This window comes from Hyalella azteca, unplaced genomic scaffold (assembly GCF_000764305.2).
Source record: "Hyalella azteca isolate HAZT.00-mixed unplaced genomic scaffold, Hazt_2.0.2 contig10740, whole genome shotgun sequence".
NCBI lineage: Eukaryota > Metazoa > Arthropoda > Malacostraca > Amphipoda > Hyalellidae > Hyalella > Hyalella azteca.
In genome coordinates this window covers 83,358-103,501 of record NW_025940764.1, presented here as the reverse complement: position 1 = coordinate 103,501, position 20,144 = coordinate 83,358, and the positions used below count along the sequence as shown (strand labels likewise).

Below are 20,144 nucleotides of genomic sequence, written 5' to 3'. Positions count from 1 at the left end.
GACAAAAAATCTGTTAAAATTTCTTGAGTATCAGTTCAACCGTTTCTAAATAGAATTAGTATTCATAACTTTTCACATTCAACCCTAAAGTTCTCCAAAACCTAAGAATTTGTTCACTCTAACGTGGCGAAAAATCTTACATTATTTCACGAGTATCAGTTCAGTTGTTTCTAAAATAGATTTGGTATGCATAACTTCTTAAATTCAACTCGGATGTTCTCCCAAACCTAGATATTTACTAACTTTCAGCGGCAAAAAGTCTGCTAAAATGTCACGAGTAGCAGTTCAGCATTTTCTAGAATAGAATTTGTTTTCAGCACTATTGAATTCAGCTCGACAATTTTTCCAAACCTGGAAATTTATTTAATTTAATTCAGCAAAGAGTCTGTTATAATTAAAAGACTCTTTCTCCGAAAACTATCACCAGATAACTCCTTCACACAAAATCTCATTTTATGTTTTTTGCAATTCCTTCTAAAATTTTTTGAGACAATATTATGTCTTGCTTGTCAAATAATTGCTGGCGAAACGAGCTTCAGACAAGAAGGTCAATAAAACGAGTTTTAAAAAAATTATACACAATTATGAGCCAACATTCAAGCTTACTAAATGATGAGTGGGGAGCAATGATGTGAAGGGAGCATAATCAACATATTTTAGCCATGCAGCCATGTTTCAACTCCTGAAGTAGACTAAGATCGTAACTCAGACTCTTTTAATATAGTAAGCCCAAAATAGTATTTTTAAAATAATCAACATTTCCATGTATGCATTATCTTTAAACACCTAATCCTCTCAGAAAATCGTTTCAGTTTTTTTTATTCCAATGGGTTGTTTATTTGCTAAAGCGTTTTTTTTACTTTTCATCATTTTGATATCTAGTAAAAACAGCAAGAAAAATAACATCATGGCAATACAACTATGGAAATTTTTGTGCATTGTAAACTTCGCAATAAAAAAGTTGATAACTAAACATTTTCGCCCAAAATCATTGCTTGGCAATTTCTGGCGACTTTAAATGGTACCTTATTTTAATCAGGTTTCAGCGGCTAAAATTAAAAACACTATTAAAGTCTTAATAACCTTTAACATTGACAAGCAAACAATAATAGACAAAAATGTATTTCGCCAGATTTAATGGGCAAAATCAATTTCGGACATGAGTCGGTTGTTTTAAAAATATCTGGGAAATTTACGTTTTTTACCCATGTCCTTTTGTTACTAGAACAGAATAAATGAGAATAATAAACTGAAGATATTAGAAACTGAAACTTTTAATATAGCTTTCAATCAATATGATTCGTTAATAAATCTAAAAGCGACTAAAGTTAAATAAAGTTATATACAAAATATTCGAATGCCCCTTTAGCTGCTCTGTTGAGTGTACCACCTCCAGCCTCAACAAACGCTATCAGTAAAACTCGTATTATGCATATTCTATCTCAACGCAGGAGTTTCATAACAAACCAAACCTAACGACATTTTTATTCCTGAGAATACTAAGCTGAAATATCAGCAATTTCAGTGTACGATCCAAGTTTAAGATTATTGATTGTGGGCGGAATAAGTGAATTCGTGCGTCATTGTACTGTATCGAATGATTCTTATGAATGAATAAAGCAGCTGATGCCTATAACATTTATCAACTTCGAAAAAAAGATAAGTGAAGTTTCGGAATAATAATTAATTAATAAATTAAGCCTATCAAAACAGCTAATGCGTGAATACAACATTTGAAATCCCTTCGAATTCTTATAATAATGGTAATTATATTTTAAAATAACTTTTTCATAACTTTTAATTGTTCTCGAATTCACAAAAAACTGTATACTGACAACCTGAGAGGTGCCGGATTCTCATCCTAATTAAGCAATCAAATTTCAAAAATGTTCCCTGTAGCGAGCGAAGCGATGTATTTAGCGATGTATTGCGCATTTAGTCCTCCGTGTTTGTTGAATTGAAGAATCAGGTGCATTGAGAGCAAATTTTTTTTGTCGTTTATTGGTTGTAGAGCGAAACACGCTCCTAAATCCTTGACACGTCACCTGGAGAGATAAAATATCAAAGATTACACTATGTTGGCAGCACATTAGTGAAATTTTTTTCAAGGTATTCCTCCAAATTAAAAAGTTGAATAAACTAAGATCATTCATCCAATAGAGAATTTCATTACGCTAACCTGCAATTTTGCAAAGTTATCAGAATAGTCGGAGGGCCGACACAATATCGAAATTTTAGTTATTTTAAAGATATTATGCATGACTGTAGTAAAAGTATTTGCAACCACAGAACAACCTACCAATGTGTCCGTCATTCAGAAACACAAGCATTTGACGGGATCCGATCCTGCGGATGGAGGTACGTCTTCTTCTGCTGTCCGTATCACTAGAACGATTCCCTCTGTTGTCTCTGGATTCTGACTCGTTCCCCTCCAGATCTCCGTCAAGATCGGACGCACTTTCACCAGACGCACTTTCTTCTGAGTTGTTGGCGTCCGCCATGTAGTCTTCCTCAGACGAGCCGTACTCGTTAAACTTGAAATCTACGGGAATTTCTCTTGAAAATGAAAGTCCAAGGGAATTTCTAGTGACAGGTCGAGGAGGACGTCGAGATGTGTGACTCACTAGAGAAGATGATTTTGATAATCTTGATCTACGTCCAGGGGCCAACATGTCGGGAGGAAGCGTCACTTTCTTGAAACTCACTTCTTGACCACCTGAGAAAAGTCCGGAACTAGGTTAAGCTGCAATTAATGACATAATGACAACAAGTTATTAGTGAAATTAAAGCATAGTCATTTTCTTTGACATTTTTTGAACCTTTCATCAGATATAATATTGATGAACTAAATTTTTACTAATTAGACTTATGAGGCTGAGGGTTGGTGATTTAAGGATATTCAGCAATTTTAGGACGAGTACATTTAACTTTAATCACTAAAAAAGTTTACCTCGTTTAATTAAAACCCAAAATGAAAACTTCAGATTGGATAATTTTAATACATGTTGGAATAGGTAATTTTCTAGCAGGATAAAATTTACGCCAAAAATTTACTTGACACCAAATGTTAATTTCTTGCAAATGCTGATTTAGAAGATTTGCGCCAGACAAACAATAATTTTTAAATAATGCATGCTATGAAATATATTCCATTTAGCAAAATAAATCTTCGCGTAATTCACGGTTATTATAAGAACAAAGTTACATAGTATATTGAACATAGACAACCGAGATTGTCTGCAATATTGAATTTACCGGTGCTAATATTTCAGTAAGCGTTGAATGGTATTCCGTTAAAAACACAAGGCTTACCAACGAATTGTCTGCCAGATGAATTGACTTCTTCATCGTCATATTCGTCGTTGTCGAATTGATCCAAGCTAGGGTCTATCTGCTGTACGGTGACCATTGTTGGATCCGTGCCCATTTTCTGGGCTGCTAGAGAGGCATTGTAAATGGAAGACGCTGCGGTAAAGTGGGACCGAAGTTCCAAGTCTCTGACGTCTTTCGAAAGCTGACTTGCAAGATACAATTTTCTAGCATACAAAAATAATACGATAATGGTTGCGCAGGATAAATTTCCTATCACCACTGCCGGGTCTCTGAAATAAAAATCTGCCTTCGTGGCAACAATGGTCCACACGAGCCAGACGACAACGCTCAAGAGAGAAGACAAAAGAATCCATCTCGTTTCTTTGGAATTTTCTTCGTGCTGCCATGTTTCCAGGCTAAATAGAACCGTTGCCGCAATAAGAATCATAACATAAACGAGAGAAATTACAAGGTCGGATTCGAAATATTCAGACGGAGTGCACCTCCAAGTGTTTCCATGAAGATCAACTGCGGGTGGGTATAGAATGAGCCAAGCGCTACACAGCACCACCTGGACCAGCGATAAGCTGATGGCTACAAAGAACAGTACTCCAGGACGAGTAAGCGATATGTAATTTTCTTCGTCGTTGTATGAAGATAGACGCCAGCTGTGCAGAACCTTGACAAGCATGGCAGAAAACGCTATAGCATAGCCAATGCCCATGAGGGAGCGACGAACGGCGCACGTACCCACAGTTGGCTGGAAAATAAAAGCAAAATTCGAAGCGTAAATGAACAAGCATCCAGTCAAAATCATATATCCTAAAACAGAGGTTCCAGCAGCGGTGGGGAAAGTCATCATGAAGTACACGATCGCAACCAAAATAACAATTACTCCTAAGAGGCTCAGAGTTGCGGTGGTGATCCCATACACATTCCTGAAGTTGACGTCAATTGGAAGAGGGTCTGGAAGACGGAGGGCTGCATACACAGTCGACTGAGAAGCACACACCTCCAAGCAGGATCCTTCGTTGCACTGGGATTCCGGTATGAACTTATCTCCGGATTTGAAGCGAAGATTCTTAAAATCTAAATTAATGATGCCATTTTCCCATTTTCCAACACTTGTGTAGCTGTGAGTTCCTCCAATATCGCGATAGTTCCAAAGCTGGAAGCCATACGCACCACCTTGGGTGTAAAGCGAAGTGTCTGTTGAGTCGTTCAGCGTTGATTTTCCTTGATACGCAATCTCCAATAGAACTTCCGACTGAACTATTTTGCAATCGCGTATAGATTCGACGTTTTTACATTGTTTACGCATGTAGGCATCCAATCCGTGCGCTATAGCGTTAACACTAAGAATAGTATGGAACACAAACGGATCTTGGACAATGTCGTCGGCATGCACTCGTTCTGAACCATCACACTCTTTTTTGAAATGCTCAAGTTTTCTTTCTGCCAGGGACAAATGACATTCGAAACGATTCTGATAATAGTCGTGGAACCAAGAATCCGGTATTGGTTCGTGATCATCTAAAGTCATGTTCGCAAGAAACAAACGAAAATCTGGTAAGTCGTACGTTTCCAGAGTAAATGTAAGTGCTCCAGATCCAACTCCATCCAAACCACCAACAAGATCTGGTTTATTTCCCCAAGATTTTCCAGCCAGGAATAAAAATGTGTCTGCTTTACCAAATCTTTGAGCGGCCTCGAGAATGGTTCGAATATTACTTGTATCATCAACAAGCAATATAATAACTCGTGGCTTCCAATGTGCTGAAAGAGCTTCGACAAGCTCCTGTGCATACTCTTCGGACACAATTTTATGGACTCCAAATGTATCCCCAACGCAAATGTGAACAGCTTTAGCTAATTTCTTGAATGTTTTTGCTAAATATTTTCCTACGGAATCATTATCAAATATAATACTGACATACTTCCAGTTCAACTCCCTTAGTATGCTCAGGTAGACATGAAGCTCTGCTGTCCTTGAGGGAACGCTTGAGATGATACTGGCATCCTTCCTGTATCCTTTCATGACCTCTGCCACTGGGGAACTGAAGTGCGGGATGTGGTTAGAGGACAAGATAGAGGATACCGACTCTGCAGCTTCATCGTCGAAACTTAATGATGCCACAATACGATCAGGGGTCATCGAAACAGAAATATCGTTAGCGGCTGTAGCTCCCGAGTAGAAACTGAACATTTGTTCGCGCGCACGTTCGTTTCTGTCACAGTAGTCGAAAAAGATGGCGCCCAAGCCAAGATCATCATCAGTGTTCAAGTTGATCTGCTTCAAGGCATAAACAACGGCGACCAAGTTTTGGAATATTGCCTCGCCGAAGAAGTCACCACATGCAAAGAATTGCTTGCCCTTTTTATGATACGGCACGAGGCCGCTGATGCCAAACCGCTTCTCCGGGTAAATCTGGAACAAAAATATCAAGCAAAAAAATGAAGTAACATTGACTCTGATTTTAAGAATAATATCTAAAAATCAAACTCTACTATAATATGCAGAAATTCTCAATTATTTTACAAAAAAGAGGCTTAGGACTATAATACAATTTTTGTACCATGAAGAATAATCCAAACTCGAGATTAATGATTAAATTTCTAACTTCAGCCTGGATGTCTAATCTTTATTATTTTATTCAAGTTATATCAGTGTAAATCCATAATTAACAACAATTTTAGTTTTTTAATTAATTTTAAAAACTTTCATCACGAAACAAACGTAATGGTGCACCTTAACCATGCGGACTCGTATTTACCTGCGAGTAGAGCCATTCTTAATCGCCTTAAAATGTTGATTAATTTAAACTACTGCCTATGCACCTATTAAAGAGACATGCATTAAGCTTTTTTTCACGTCCGTGCGAATTTTTCTTAAAATAATGATAATTCCCACACACATGGCATTTAGCATTGACGTTAAATTAACTTATCTCATCTATGTGATTACTCTAAATTTTATTCATACTCAAACTTTAACGCATTTGCCATTCAATATTCAGACATTCATGGGTGATTAAAACTGATAGAATATATTGACTTGAGTTTCATCAGTAAAGGAAACGTTTTCTGTTTAATATAACCACAAAACAATCGTGAATTATGAAATCATTAATGCACCATGCATTGAATAAAGTTCTTCATCGGCAAAAGATACTAATTAGAAATAAACCATGGCAATATTAATCTAACCTGTCGCCAAACATTAATTCATCAAAAATAACACATGCACAACAGTCCGATAACTTACTTGCATGTAGTTAACCTCGCCAGCATTCTTGGCCCCAACAATAACTTCTGTTACAGCGGACGTTTTAACTTCTTCTGAAACATGAGAAGATTTTCCACAGAGCGAGGGACCAGCACATTTCGATTGTACGTCTGTCATGGGCCTGGCGTCTCCACGAGCATCGTACGACAATGCCTGAGAAGAGTTCATAAGCAAACCTGTTTGCTCTCCAAATTCGCCAACTTTTACAAGTGTATGGATGCGAGTTTGGCCGATTTCCCGGTAGTTCAAAACCTGTAGAGAGAAAGTAACCATATAAATTTATATTTATTATCGATTGAGCTAAAAATTATCTTATATTTTAATTTGTTGCATTATCTTACATATGAGCGAGGCTAACTATAAAAATAATGTATCCCGGCTCTCCAGTATATCGCCTAATCATTATACGAATAGGTAGATATAATCAGATAGTGAATGGAAAAAAATACTTAATTTCACAAAAAAATTTTTATATGCATTGTTGTGAATTGAATCTTGAAATCTGCTCTTGCATTAAGCAGTAAATGAATTCAGAAACTTGGACCCTGAAACTAGGACAGCTATGTTTCCTGCAAGCCTGTATAAAGAAAACTTGAAAAAGGCCATGTCGGTGTTCATCTATAAAGATATTATATATCGAGATCATATAATACATCGTGTTCTTTTTCCTTAAAAATTCGTAAGAAGATTACTTAATATAATAAAACACGAAATATCGTGTTTGTGTTCATATATCAAAATATTATAATTCTATATCATATATCATATAGTGTTCTCATTTGTTCTTCAAAATGTTTTCTCGGGAGAAGACTTGAGGAATATAATGTTTGTGTTAATATATCACGATACTTTATATCATATAGTGTTCTCCTTCATCCTTAATATCAAAATTAACCTGAAGTACGGCGTGCTCGTTGCGACCATCACTGGCGAAGGCGTAGCTCTGACCGTCCAACGTATGGCCGCGCTCACGCAGCGCTGCTCTGTACATCGTCTCGCGGAACCTCGGGTCTGACACTACAGAGCCGCACTTGGGGTCCACCGTTGCTATAAACATACTTAATACGTTATTAGAGTCATTTAATATCATATCATTATCCGTCGAAATAATGTTTAATTCGGAACGAGAACGACAGATTAACTGGCAAAATTGCAGTCAACAACAACCATCACCTATACCATCAATGACACATAGCTTAAGTCTCCACTCAGAAGCTACTGCACTTAAATCGCCGCTCATTCCTAAAAACCATATAATGCTAGGCAGAACTACGAAATTATGGATTTGATCAACACATAATAACTAGGAAACTGTTACGATAGCGCTAGAAAAGTGTGGCTCAGTTTTGGTCACAAAATTGATCGTTTCTTTTTAATGCTTGCGACATAAGTGTTGTGGCGACGTTATTGGCATTGACGGTAGTCTAATGAATCAGTAATTATATTATTTCGCTCATCGCTCGCGTTTAACGTATGTGAGAAGCCACACTTAATTAGTGCGTGCTTATTTTAAGCCTTTATTAAAACAAATGTCTTGTTTTGTACGAAAGTCATGGGAACAAACCTGATCACAATCACAACGGATGAACTCTTATCACTTTACCGCTACAAAACGAGTCTCCTTTACCTTTATTAAAACAAATGTCATTATTTGTACAATATTCATAGGAACAAACGAGATCACAATCACAGCGGATGGAGTCTAATCAGCATACCGCTACAGAGCGGTAATCCGGCGTAATCGTTCCTGTTTGTCGCAGTTACTGGAGCACCATCACCGTCTGGTGGCCCAGCTGGAGGAGGGAGCTGGCGTGGACGTGGTATACCTAGACTTTGCTAAAGCATTTGACAAAGTTGACCATGGGGTGCTCTTTAGAAAGCTGTTTACCGTTACAGAGCGAGTCAACGGACGCGTGCAGAGCGGCCGAGAGCACCGCGACCGCCTCAGCTGTGGGGGCGACACCCTGAGCTATCCTCAGACGACGCGTGACGTCACCCAGTGTTTGGGACGGTCCCGTCAAGCAGCTGGCACCCTGACACCCAAACACCTGACAAACATTCCAATAAGTTTGTTGTTTATCTGAATAATTAAAACTAAATTAAAACAAAGTTAGAACCTTGACGTTAAAGTAATATTTTTATCTTCTTTTAGATAAATTTATAGGAATCGGGAAAAATTTTGATATTCAAGGTGTAACCAAGATGGTATTTACAAAAATAAATAATGAAGTTTTAACAATGTCAATGAAGTTTCTCCTACCACAGGCCCAAAACATTAATGCGCATAAAATTACATAAGCTGACCCTGTTCATGTACAGTATGGTGGCTCGCAAACCAAAATTTTCGAATTTCAAAATGCTTGAATTCAGGAAATTTTGGTTCTCTGTATAAAAATTAAGTGTACAAAATTTCAGGTCGATAGGAAAAGTTTTGGAGGTTGTACTATCGATCTGAATTTTATGATATTGATATATTACATTTATTGCTTAATTGTCTTGAAATTACTGACAATTCACTTGTTCAATCTGTTTACATACAATGTAACACTATGATATTTGATTTATATCATGTTGGATAACATATGAATATATTTAAATATCAAATCTAGGAATAAATAGAAGTTTCATGGATTTAAATTTGAAGAAGTTTTTATTTAATTTAAATATTTAATTATTTGATAAATCATTCCCAATAAATAAATACCAGCTCAAATTCTTTTCCTATCGACCTAACTATTTTCACAGCTTCTTTTCACACAGAGTTGCAGCTTTCCAGAGGTCATGCATTTTGAAATTCGAAAAATTTAATTTTACCACTAAAAACGAGCCACCCTACAATGTTCAGCCCTTTGCAGAAAAAAGAACATGATTAAAATCTCGTAAAACCCCGACATTAACGACCAAATAGTGAGCAGGATTGAATGTACTAAATTCAAAAAATTGTGAGTAAAAAAATTATTTAAGTCTAACCTGCGCCCAGAATTCAGCAAACCAAGGATACGGCGACGTGTGATTCAGCAAGGACAGACTCAAGAAATGTTCAGCGAACTCGGGAACTGTTCCCATCAGCGACTGGACCACCAGAGTGTTCAGTCCCTGCGAACTGAACATCATATGCATCAAATTACGTAATGATTGATGAACATTGTTCAAAATTATTGAGAGATAAATTTTATAGAATACGTCTGATAACGTCTAATAAATTCATTGTGAATCCGTCAGATAAATATTACTGAGCAAAGATAAAACGTTCTTAATGAAATTGATGCATTTAATGATATATGTTCTGTTTTTACTAGTTGTTCTGGTTATTACTAAGGAAGAAAAAACAATTAATAACACTGAAACTTGAGTGAATCGCAAACAAATAGTCGATTCTGTTATGTATTTCATGAAATAATAATTATACAACCAAATATTTTATTTACACATGATTATTTGACATATTTCAACATTAAATGGCCTAGTCTCGAGTTGAATCAATCAACGAAAATAGCAAAAGTTATAAATCGCATGAGAGATGATAGAATGGTTCGTCCGTGGGGAAATTGATGAATAATTTTACCTTAGTTAGTTTCTAGTAAAATCTAGAATAATTTGAGGAAACTAAATTAATTCAACCTTCCCAAAAAAATTAAGGCCGTTGTCTATGGTAAAGATTCTGAAAAAAATGCCATCTATGGAGTACTCAACCTTAGTTAGTTTATAGTAAAATTGAGAATAATTTTAGGAAACGAAATGAATTCTACTTTCCTAAAAAAATTAAGGCCGTCGTCTAATAAAAATTCTGATAAAAATGTCATTTATTGAGGACTCACGGATCTTTGAGGTAAGGTGCCGGGGACTCAGTCATGAGGAACACAAAGTCCCCCTGCCTGAGGAGGCCCTGGTGCCGAAGGGACGCCTCAGTGAGGAGGAAGAGCTCCAGGTGCGACGGCTGCAGCAGCAACACTACAGCCCGGGCGCCCTTCTGCGCCCCCTCTGCCAGGTGACCCCAAACCTCCAGCATGTGAGTGGGTTCATCTACCTGCGGGGTGTTGGGTATGTTGCGTCATGGTTTGATAGAGCACGAAATATTATTAGGGTTGTTGGTATGTTGTGTCATGCAGTGATAGAGCACGAAAAATTATTAGGGGTGTTGGGTATGTTGCTTCATGCAGTGATGGCGATTGAGCACTAAAAATTATTAGGGGTGTTGGTATGTTGCGTCATGCAGTGATAGAGCACGGAAAATTATTAGGGGTGTTGGGTATGTTGCGTCATGTTTTGATGGCGATAGAGCACTAAAAATTGTTATTTGCACCATTAATGATATTACAAATTTTATTAATGATAATGTTGTGTCATGCATTGATGGCGCTATAGCACTAAAAATTATTATTTGCACCACTAATATTATTACCTATATTATTATTGATAATGTGTATCATCTTTTGATGGCGATAGAGCACGAAAAATTATTATTTGCACCATTGTTATTCTTACAGATATTAATATTGATAATTTTGTTTCATGCATTGATGGCGATAGAGCACTAAAAATTGTTATTTTCACCATGAATATTATAACAGATATTATTAAGGATAATGTTGTTTCATGCATTGATGGCGCAATGGCAGAAAAGTTATTATTTGCACAATCAATATTATTACAGATATATTATCGATAATGATGTATCATGCATTGATGGCGCTATAGCACAAAATATTATTACATGTACCATTATTGTTACTACAGATATTATTATTGATAATGTTGTGTCATGTTTCGATGGCGATAGAGCATGAAAAATTATTATTTGTAACATTATTATTATTACGGATATTATTATTGATAATGTTGTATCATGCATTGATGGCGCTATTGCAGGAAAAATTATTCTTACCACCATTATTATTATTACAGATATTATTATTACAGATATTATTATTGATAATGTTGTTTCATGCATTGATGGCGCTATGGCACGAAAAATTATTATATGTACAATTATTATTACAACAGATATTATTATTGATAATGTTGTTTCATGCATTGATGGCGCTATGGCACGAAAAACTATTATTTGCACCATTAATATTATTACAGATATTATTATTGATAATGTTGTGTCATGCATTGATGGCGCTATAGCACGAAAAATTATTATATGTACCATTATTGTTATTACCGATATTATTATTGATAATGTTGCGTCATGCATTGATGATGCTTTAGCACAAAAAACATTATTTGCACCATTAATATTATTGCATATTATTTGTACCACTAATATTATCTTTGTTACTACATGACGTACAATACTAATAGATGACATGCTTATTCAGGTAGAAATATATTATTAAGCAGTGTGTGTTCATTTAATTGTACATGTTTTTTGAATGACCGCGATAGTTACACTTTATTTTATTTTACACTTTATTTTACTCATGTATGTACGACGGTTATCTATATTACTTTACTGTACTATGTTTAACATCGCAAAACAATTTTCTTAACTATTGAAAATAAGTATGCAAAGAAAAAAAGGTATGTCAAAATAAGTATGGCAGAAGGGTTTGCACCAACCTTAAGAGGAACCGGCTCAGTGACCGCAGGCTGAAGGTCCTGTTTGCTAGCTTCCCTGAGCAGATGCTTTGCGACGTCTCCAGCCTCGCCACCGTCAGAGTACACCACGCTGAACAACGTCCACTTGAACTCCTGCAGCAGTGATACCAGCGCCGCAGCCTGCGAGGAAAGACGGATGTTTAATACAGTTTTTTCAAAAATCTCAGGGTTTTTATGTAAGATAAACTAGTATGTTTTGGTATGATAATACTTTGGAAATCTGGTTTTTGAGAGGCTTGCTATCGGTGGTGCTACATGAGTTGTCCCAGATGAGCTATTTAAGACAGGCCAAACCTAATTTGAGCATAGACACAGATAATTTAAACCAAACACATATTAGTGTCTCAATAAATGATGAGAGCTATTATTGTAAGCTGCGAACTGTTGATTAGATGCCAGCAAACATTCAACTATTACTATTTTGCAGTTATCAATTATTGGATGATACCAAACTTGTTCCATTTGTTTCTTAGAGTTAAAGTAATTAGCGAACTAAAAAAAAATGGAGACTAAAAAGATTGACCTACTCCATCATCTAATTTTGTTATATAACGCTGTCGTTAATCAGGCCTTGGTACAATTATAGTAGTCAAGTAGGTTATACATTTTCATTCAATAATATATACCACATTACAATACAAATAACTTGCTTTAAGATCATTAGAAGGTGCTAGGCGCAGCACTGCTGGGAAGCGTCTGGTGTTGCCGAGGTGTGAGTGTGAAGCCAGCGTTGCGACGCTTGTGATGCCGTAGGGCTGTGTGATGTCTAGAACCTGCTGCGCCATCTCTCCAGTACCACCCACCACCACACCGATGATGTGGCTTGATGATGGCAACTGCCACGATAGTGTCAGTGTTAGCTTTTGGATAATTCAAACTAAATCTTCTTGGGTAATTGCGGATTTCAGGAGTAACTCGTGTAATGTGGTCGAGTGGCTTGATGATTTTCAACAGCCACTACGTGGTTCAAGGATAACTCAACTATATTTTATTGGATAATTGCAGATTTCAGGAGTAACTCATGTAAAATGGGTGAGTGTCTTGATGATTTTCAACTGCCAACACGTGGTTCAAGGATAAATCAACCAAATCGTCTTGGGTAATATCGAAATTTCAGGAGTTACTCATGCAATGTGGGCGAATTCTCTCGTTGACAATACGGCAAGGAGTTCCGGCGCTAATGTAGTGAAAAGTAAAGGCATTTCGAGACGGCAATACATGGAGATTAAAAGAGGCTGTTTATTGTTTAAAATGATTTCAAATTGGAGTAAAATTAGTTCGTTCAACTGGAAAGAGAAAATTAGAAGTAGAAGAAAATGGATTGATGTTTGAATAGCGATCGCGTTTTCCCACAAAAATGGGACGCACGGTAACGACTCTTTTCGCCCCTCGTCATTCACGCACGACAATGACCACAGAAACGCTTCGGCCTCTTGAATGCCATGTAATGCGTATATTTGCATGCAGGCTGATGGTTTCATGTAATCATGTAATATATGAATGTAACTTTTCACCTTTTTTTCATCGCCACCCTTTATTGTGAAAATCACTTACCAACAAAAAAAGGCGATGCACTTGAACGGTAAGTTTTTCTGACTTTTTATGTAGGTAATGTATGTTACCTCATAGTAATGCTCCACCCCTTAGCCCTAGACTGATGAAAAGAGTTCATTGCTTTTTGCCAAAACATTTCCTACTAATTATAACCTATGATCGGTACCGATTGCAGTGGTAATACCGAATTTAATTATTACCAGGCAGTTACGCATATTTCGTTTTCAAAAACATTTCTGGTAGAGAAACTTTACCAAATTGCATGGCTACTTGAGAGAACATGAAACTCGTAAATTGAACTACACTGCTCACTTATGAAGGAAAAAACTGCTCTCTTATAGAAGCAGTTCAGTCGTGGGTGGTTCATATGGGACAGCTTATCCTCCTGTTGTTAACATCACCGATTAAGACAACGAATATTATTGTGTCCACATTCGTATACTCACTCATCTATACTCTGGTAATCTCAGGTATCCACTCAGGTGGAACTCTTTTCACCCGGTCTCTTCTCAGGTCTCTCACTCAAGTAAAACTCTTGGCACCTGGTTCTATTTTGTTATTACAGTTATTTGTTTCACCTGACCCCTCACGGAGATGCACACTTCAGGAAAACTCTTTTCGTACAATCCTACCTCTGATTAATGCGTGCGTGTAATTTGTCTTCTCACCTGTTCTTCCCTGAGTCGTACACACTCAAGTGTAACTTTCACCAGGTTATAACTCCCAGGTCCACACTCTTATATTCTTCTCAACGGGTTCTCTCTCATGTGTTCATTCTATCTTAGGTTCTTATTATTATTATCATTTTCACCTGTTTCCGTCTCAGATGTCCACTGTTAAAAAACAATCTTCTCCCCTGGCCTTACCTCTGAAACTCACATTCGTATTATTCTTATTCTCACCTGGTCCCCTCTCAGAGGTCCACACTCCAGAGGTTTATTGCCCGTCGTATGGACGTTGAGTGCCGCCACGATGTAGAGTTTATCAGGAGACTCGACGAAGATGTAGTCTGTATCCTGATGGGTGCAGGAGGCGGCACATGAGGCCGTACAAGAGGAAGGCAGCTCGTCTAGAGATACCAGCCTCCTATCAGGACCTTCGGCAATGGGGGTCTTCATCGAGAGTTCGCCGTTGAAATAACGACCGATCTGTAAAAAATTGCAGATCCGTATCCAATGAGATAGTTGTATCTTTCAAAGTACGAGGACTGTGTGGTGAAAGTCTCGAAAGTTGAAGCTTTTTCATTAATATTATGAAGTTATATTACATTGAATGTCAATACTAGCTGACTTCGATTATCTTACTCTATGGTTTCAAGCGGGTTTCAACACTTCAGTGTAATGGAACAGTTGTGATATTTTGCAAATTTAGGCTTTTCCATCAGATATAATTTGGTTAAACGGTAAAAATATATTCAGAGCGACAATAGGCATTTATCTGAATACAAAGTTTGGGCCTGTTAAGTAATAGAGTATCTCTCACAAGTATTAGGTAATGCATTACGCGTTACAATGGAAAACTTTTATTCCAGCCGTGAAGAATCTTTGAAAGCCTCTCATATCAAATAGTCACTTCATATTAATTAGATGCTACATTGAATATTCAATGATACACCAACCTTCAAACTATTATTTATACATGGTTCATTACCTGGACGTAATTGAGCTGAGAATTTTCGCTGGCCGCAGAGTTGAGAACTGGAAGGGCGAGGGAGGAGCTTACTGGAGTTCTTTGTACGTTCAAGACCTGAAAGATATTCATTACACTCATCACTTAAATTAATAGTACATATTCGAACATAGCACATATTTATTTTCATGTAAATTGTACTTAAACCTCAACGCAGACTATTTAGGATAGATCTACCCGGAATTACAGTCAGCGTTTGCTCCAAATATCACAACTTGGAACTCAGCATGGGCATACATGAATAAATTAGCATGAGTGAACTTCCATCTACGTCAGTATCAACAATTAAACAATTAGTTAAAGCCTAAGACTTTATTGTCTCTGCATAAAATCATCACCTCAAGAGGAGCATTGCCGTGAAAGTTTTCAGTGAACTGGAAGAACTCGCGGGGCTTGTCCACCCTCGACACCTCTGTGTTGCGGAGGAACTCGTTCAGCACCGTACGCCTGCGCCACCTGCAGGGGAGAACATGAGGAGAAATGTGATAAATTATACGTAAATGCGTAATATGTTTTTTAGGATTTGACATAAATTCGTACAAAATTATAAACCAAATCTTTCATTTATTTCATCAACAGAAAGGCCAGTAAAGCTGATGGATTAGATATGAATATTAGCAGCTGGGCACCACTACTTCACTGGATACCGCTACAGCTACATGCTCTAAATGTAGCGGGCGCTATCGCTACGCTCACTAGATTGTAGCGCCGCTACCGCTACTGAAAATGTAGCGCGCTACTGCCCACCTCTGAATATTAGTCAGGCGAAGCCAAAAGAGGGGCGAATATTAATTTGTGTAAATCAGGGTGATGGTGAGTGTATAAATATGAACTCGTAGCGCCAAGTGCATGCGGTGATGACCACAATTGACCAGTTACTGTTAAGACATGGCTAGGTATCAAATTTTGCTCGAGTGCACCTAGAGAATGACGAATTACTAACTATTCGCCTGGTACAGCTAGAACATGGCTCGTTATTAGTTATAGCCCGAGTAAACCTAAAATATGGTTCGTTACTAGATGTTGCTTAGGCGCACCTAGAACATGGCTGGCTACTTGATATTGCCCGGGAGCACCTAGAACATGGTTATATAGCTACTATAGATATTGCCCTGGTACGCATAGAACTTAGATATTTAAAGAGATATTGCTATTGTGCACCTAGAACATAGCTATTCACTAGATTTTACCATGATGCACCTATAAGATTCGATTGATTAACTAGATAATTTCCTGGTGCACCTAGAATATAGCTATTCAGTAGATATTGACCTGGTGTACCTAGATCATAGTAATTCACTAGATATTACCCTTGTGCACCTAGAACATAACAATTCACTAGATATTGCCCTGTTGCACCTAGATCATAGTAATTCACTAGATATTACCCTTGTGCACCTAGAAAACAGCTATTCACAAGATATTGACCTAGTGAGGCCGGGGCACATGTGACCATCAGCGTGTGGGCAGAGGTGCTGCAGCAGCTGTGTGAGGGCGGCACCAAAGGAGAAGACAGCTTGCACGACGCGCGGTGTCGGGGGCGTGGGGCGGTACGGCAGTACAGGCGGGTGGTGAGTGTGCTCTTCACTACACACGCTTTCACCACACCCGAACTCCTGACAAAACATCATGAAAACTGTGATGTAAGGAAATATCATTTGTAAAAATCATCCTAACATTAAGCGGTGAATTGCCATTTCTAACTATACTTATCTGATGACTTCCAAATATTACAGTAATAAGTTAGAGTGGAGGCTTTGGACTTCGAATTGGTGGTGTAAGAAAATTAATATCGACATACCAGAAAATATTGAAATAGAATATGTTTACACGGGTGTAAATTGTCACTCTCGTGAAAAATAACAATATTAATTCATTTTAAAATAAATGTTGTCTAAAATACATCCAATATATATAATGAAATGCAATAATACCTGCTTCCAAAATTGCCTGAACCAAGGGTTACGCGTGTTGTTCTCAGGAGTGAGCAGCCTGTAGTGCAGGCTGAAGTCCTTCACGTCCTGCTGACCATCCTTCAGCAGCACAGAGCCGGGCGGAGCTGAACTCGGTTCAAGCTGAAGCAGATGTTCAGAAATTCATATTTATGCTCTGTTTCTTAAGTAGTTACAAAGTCAGTTGTTGAATTGAGATGGATAAATAAGGCTTAACAATAAAAATGGTATTTAATGCCAATCGAGTATATAGAATTTAAATGTAATGCAAATTGAACTATCTTCTAAACTAAGCATTCCTTGCCTAAGATCTAGGTTGTAATATACATGAAAAAATCCTTGTAAACTCCTACTCTGAGTCGTGATTAACAATTACTTATATTAAAAACGGCGATGCGTTTTTAATTTAATTAACCTCTTTTACGAAATTTTGTAACGAAACTCTTGGGCAGAATTTTTTTCCGAGATGCAAAATTGGCTCATATATCTGCTGAAATTTTTTTATTTGTCACCATATATATTTGCAAATTTCGATGGAAACAACAGCTATGAATTCACCATGTTGGGCGACAGTTGTATATCATACAAATAAAACTTCGGAAAATATATTAATTAATTCGACACGATCCTAAGCGAAAAACTACGAACTCGACTCAAATTGCCCCAGAAATTAATTGTGAATAAAATCACTAATGTTAGGTAAGGTAATGTTTCAGAAAATTTCGGGGCAAAAATTACGTCATTGAACTAAGGAAGAGCTAAGAATGCACGGTTTTTATATACTGAATACGCCAAAAAGAATAAAAATCACAATTGAAGTCAACTTAAAGATTGCAATTGAAGTCAATTGAAAAATCGCGATTCAAGTCAATTGGAAAAGGATAATTAAAGTGGATTAAAAAATTATAATTGAAGTCAATTGAAAAATCGCAGTTCAAGTTAATTGGAAGATCATAATTGAAGTCAATTAAAAAAATCGCAATTGAAGTCAATTGGAAGAACATAATTGAAGTCAATTGGAAGCTCATAATTGAAGTCAATTAAAAAATCGCAATTGAAGTTAAGTGGAAGATCATAATTGAAGTCAGTTGAAAATTTGAATTTGTACCCGTTACAACATTCTCCGCCACCCTTCCGCTTGAACATTACTCACCACCCACCCGTTATATCATCCCCCACCACCCACCCGTTACAACATCCCCCACCACCCACCAGGTCAACTTTATCACGGTTCGTGAGCTCGTCAGGTCCGGTGGTGAGACTGAGTTCTAAGGCCACGCAGACGCGGGCTGCGCGGGCCACGGTGTGCAGGGCGGCCGCCCCCACGGTGTACTCGGCCATACCGCCTGATACAACCACGGACACGAAGTCCCAGCCTAGATATTGTAGCACCTGCACACGGAAGTAGGGGGCTTTAGTGTAGGTATACAGTAGCACCTGTACACGGAGGTAGGGAGGATACCAAATACCAAGGATACCAAGGAGTTCAGTACAGATATACAGAAGCACCAGCCGCTGGAGGTAGGGTGTAGAGTCCAGGTCCACAGCAGCACCTGCACACGGAGGTAGGGGGCTTTAATGTAGGTATACAGTAGCACCTGTACATGGAGGTAGGGAGGATACCAAATACCAAGGAGACCAAGGAGTACAGTACAGATATACAGAAGCACCAGCCGCTGGAGGTAAGGGGAACAGTCCAAGTATACAGCTGCACCTGCACACTGAGGTGGGGGGTTCAGCCCAGGTATTGTAGCACCTGCACACGGAGGCCAACACGGTCAGTCCAGGTATGCGGCAGCCACTGCACAACCAAATACTGCAGTATATCAACACGAGGGTAATTATTTCTGCACAGATACTGCATTGCCTGCAAACGGAGGGTTAGTACAAGCCTGTTACTGCAATATCCAAGCATGTTGTGAATAAACTGATCCTATTTGGTGTACAACCTATNCCCAGATACCTGCAGTACCTGCAAAAGGAAGTTCAGCCCTGGCATAGCAGCACATGCAGAGGGTGATAAGTACATGGCATGTATAATCTCATGTCCATGTAGTGTAAATTCTGTGTACGGGAGAAGGAATGAGTACAGCACAGTTAGCGGAGCACATCTCACATGAGGCGTGAATGTGTACAGCCCAGCTACTACATGCATATAGTACCAGAACCCTGTTGGGATGCACAGTACAACACAGTCTGCGCAGGTAGTGTAGTACCGTCACTTTGGGGAGGGAAAATGCACAGCTCAGGTACTTAAGATATTGTCACACGTCCTGCACGAAAAATATTTACGTATTGCTGATAGGTTAAACGAAAAAAAATTCTAATCACTTCACATCAATAGAGCAAAAAACATTATTATCCGTCAGCTGTTATCGAATTATTAGTTGTTTTTGTATAGATTGAAAAAATTGTGAAGCGGTTGATTGTCAATGAGAGGAATTACTCACTTGTTAACAGAAATAAATGGTCAAATTATTTGTTGAGCAAAAGTTAATAAAGGAGTTTTAATATTAGGAAAAGATAACTTTCGCAAATAAGCCTCGGATTAGAGGTAAAATAAATAAACGGAGGCAGTTTCTACATTTTAATAAGTAGAATTGACCTGCAAAAAAAGCTTCTGCTTTGAGGTCGAGGATAAATTAAATCCTATTGTTATAACAAGGGACTATGAAAACATAACCTGTACAAAAGTGTCTAGCTCGATATTAAGAATAAAACAAACTGATGCTTTTACCATTAAA

At 37.8% G+C, this 20,144-nt stretch overlaps 1 protein-coding gene across 1 annotated transcript in view; it reads right to left on the bottom strand.

Annotated features, from left to right (window-relative positions):
* Window positions 1-580: 580 nt before the first annotated feature.
* LOC108679447 overlaps window positions 581-20,144 on the bottom strand; it is a 39,130-nt gene continuing 19,566 nt past the window's right edge. Inside the window, exons 17-32 of the mRNA XM_047882562.1 lie at window positions 18,613-18,792; window positions 17,383-17,523; window positions 16,877-17,064; window positions 15,787-15,904; window positions 15,410-15,505; window positions 14,662-14,907; window positions 12,856-13,041; window positions 12,167-12,325; window positions 10,417-10,625; window positions 9,569-9,701; window positions 8,487-8,646; window positions 7,494-7,645; window positions 6,578-6,850; window positions 3,313-5,740; window positions 2,300-2,716; window positions 581-2,045 (exon numbers count right to left, since the gene is read on the bottom strand). Coding sequence (XP_047738518.1) covers window positions 2,026-2,045; window positions 2,300-2,716; window positions 3,313-5,740; window positions 6,578-6,850; window positions 7,494-7,645; window positions 8,487-8,646; window positions 9,569-9,701; window positions 10,417-10,625; window positions 12,167-12,325; window positions 12,856-13,041; window positions 14,662-14,907; window positions 15,410-15,505; window positions 15,787-15,904; window positions 16,877-17,064; window positions 17,383-17,523; window positions 18,613-18,792 — 5,106 coding nt within the window. The 3' untranslated portion in view covers window positions 581-2,025. The remainder of the gene's footprint in view (window positions 2,046-2,299; window positions 2,717-3,312; window positions 5,741-6,577; window positions 6,851-7,493; window positions 7,646-8,486; window positions 8,647-9,568; window positions 9,702-10,416; window positions 10,626-12,166; window positions 12,326-12,855; window positions 13,042-14,661; window positions 14,908-15,409; window positions 15,506-15,786; window positions 15,905-16,876; window positions 17,065-17,382; window positions 17,524-18,612; window positions 18,793-20,144) is intronic.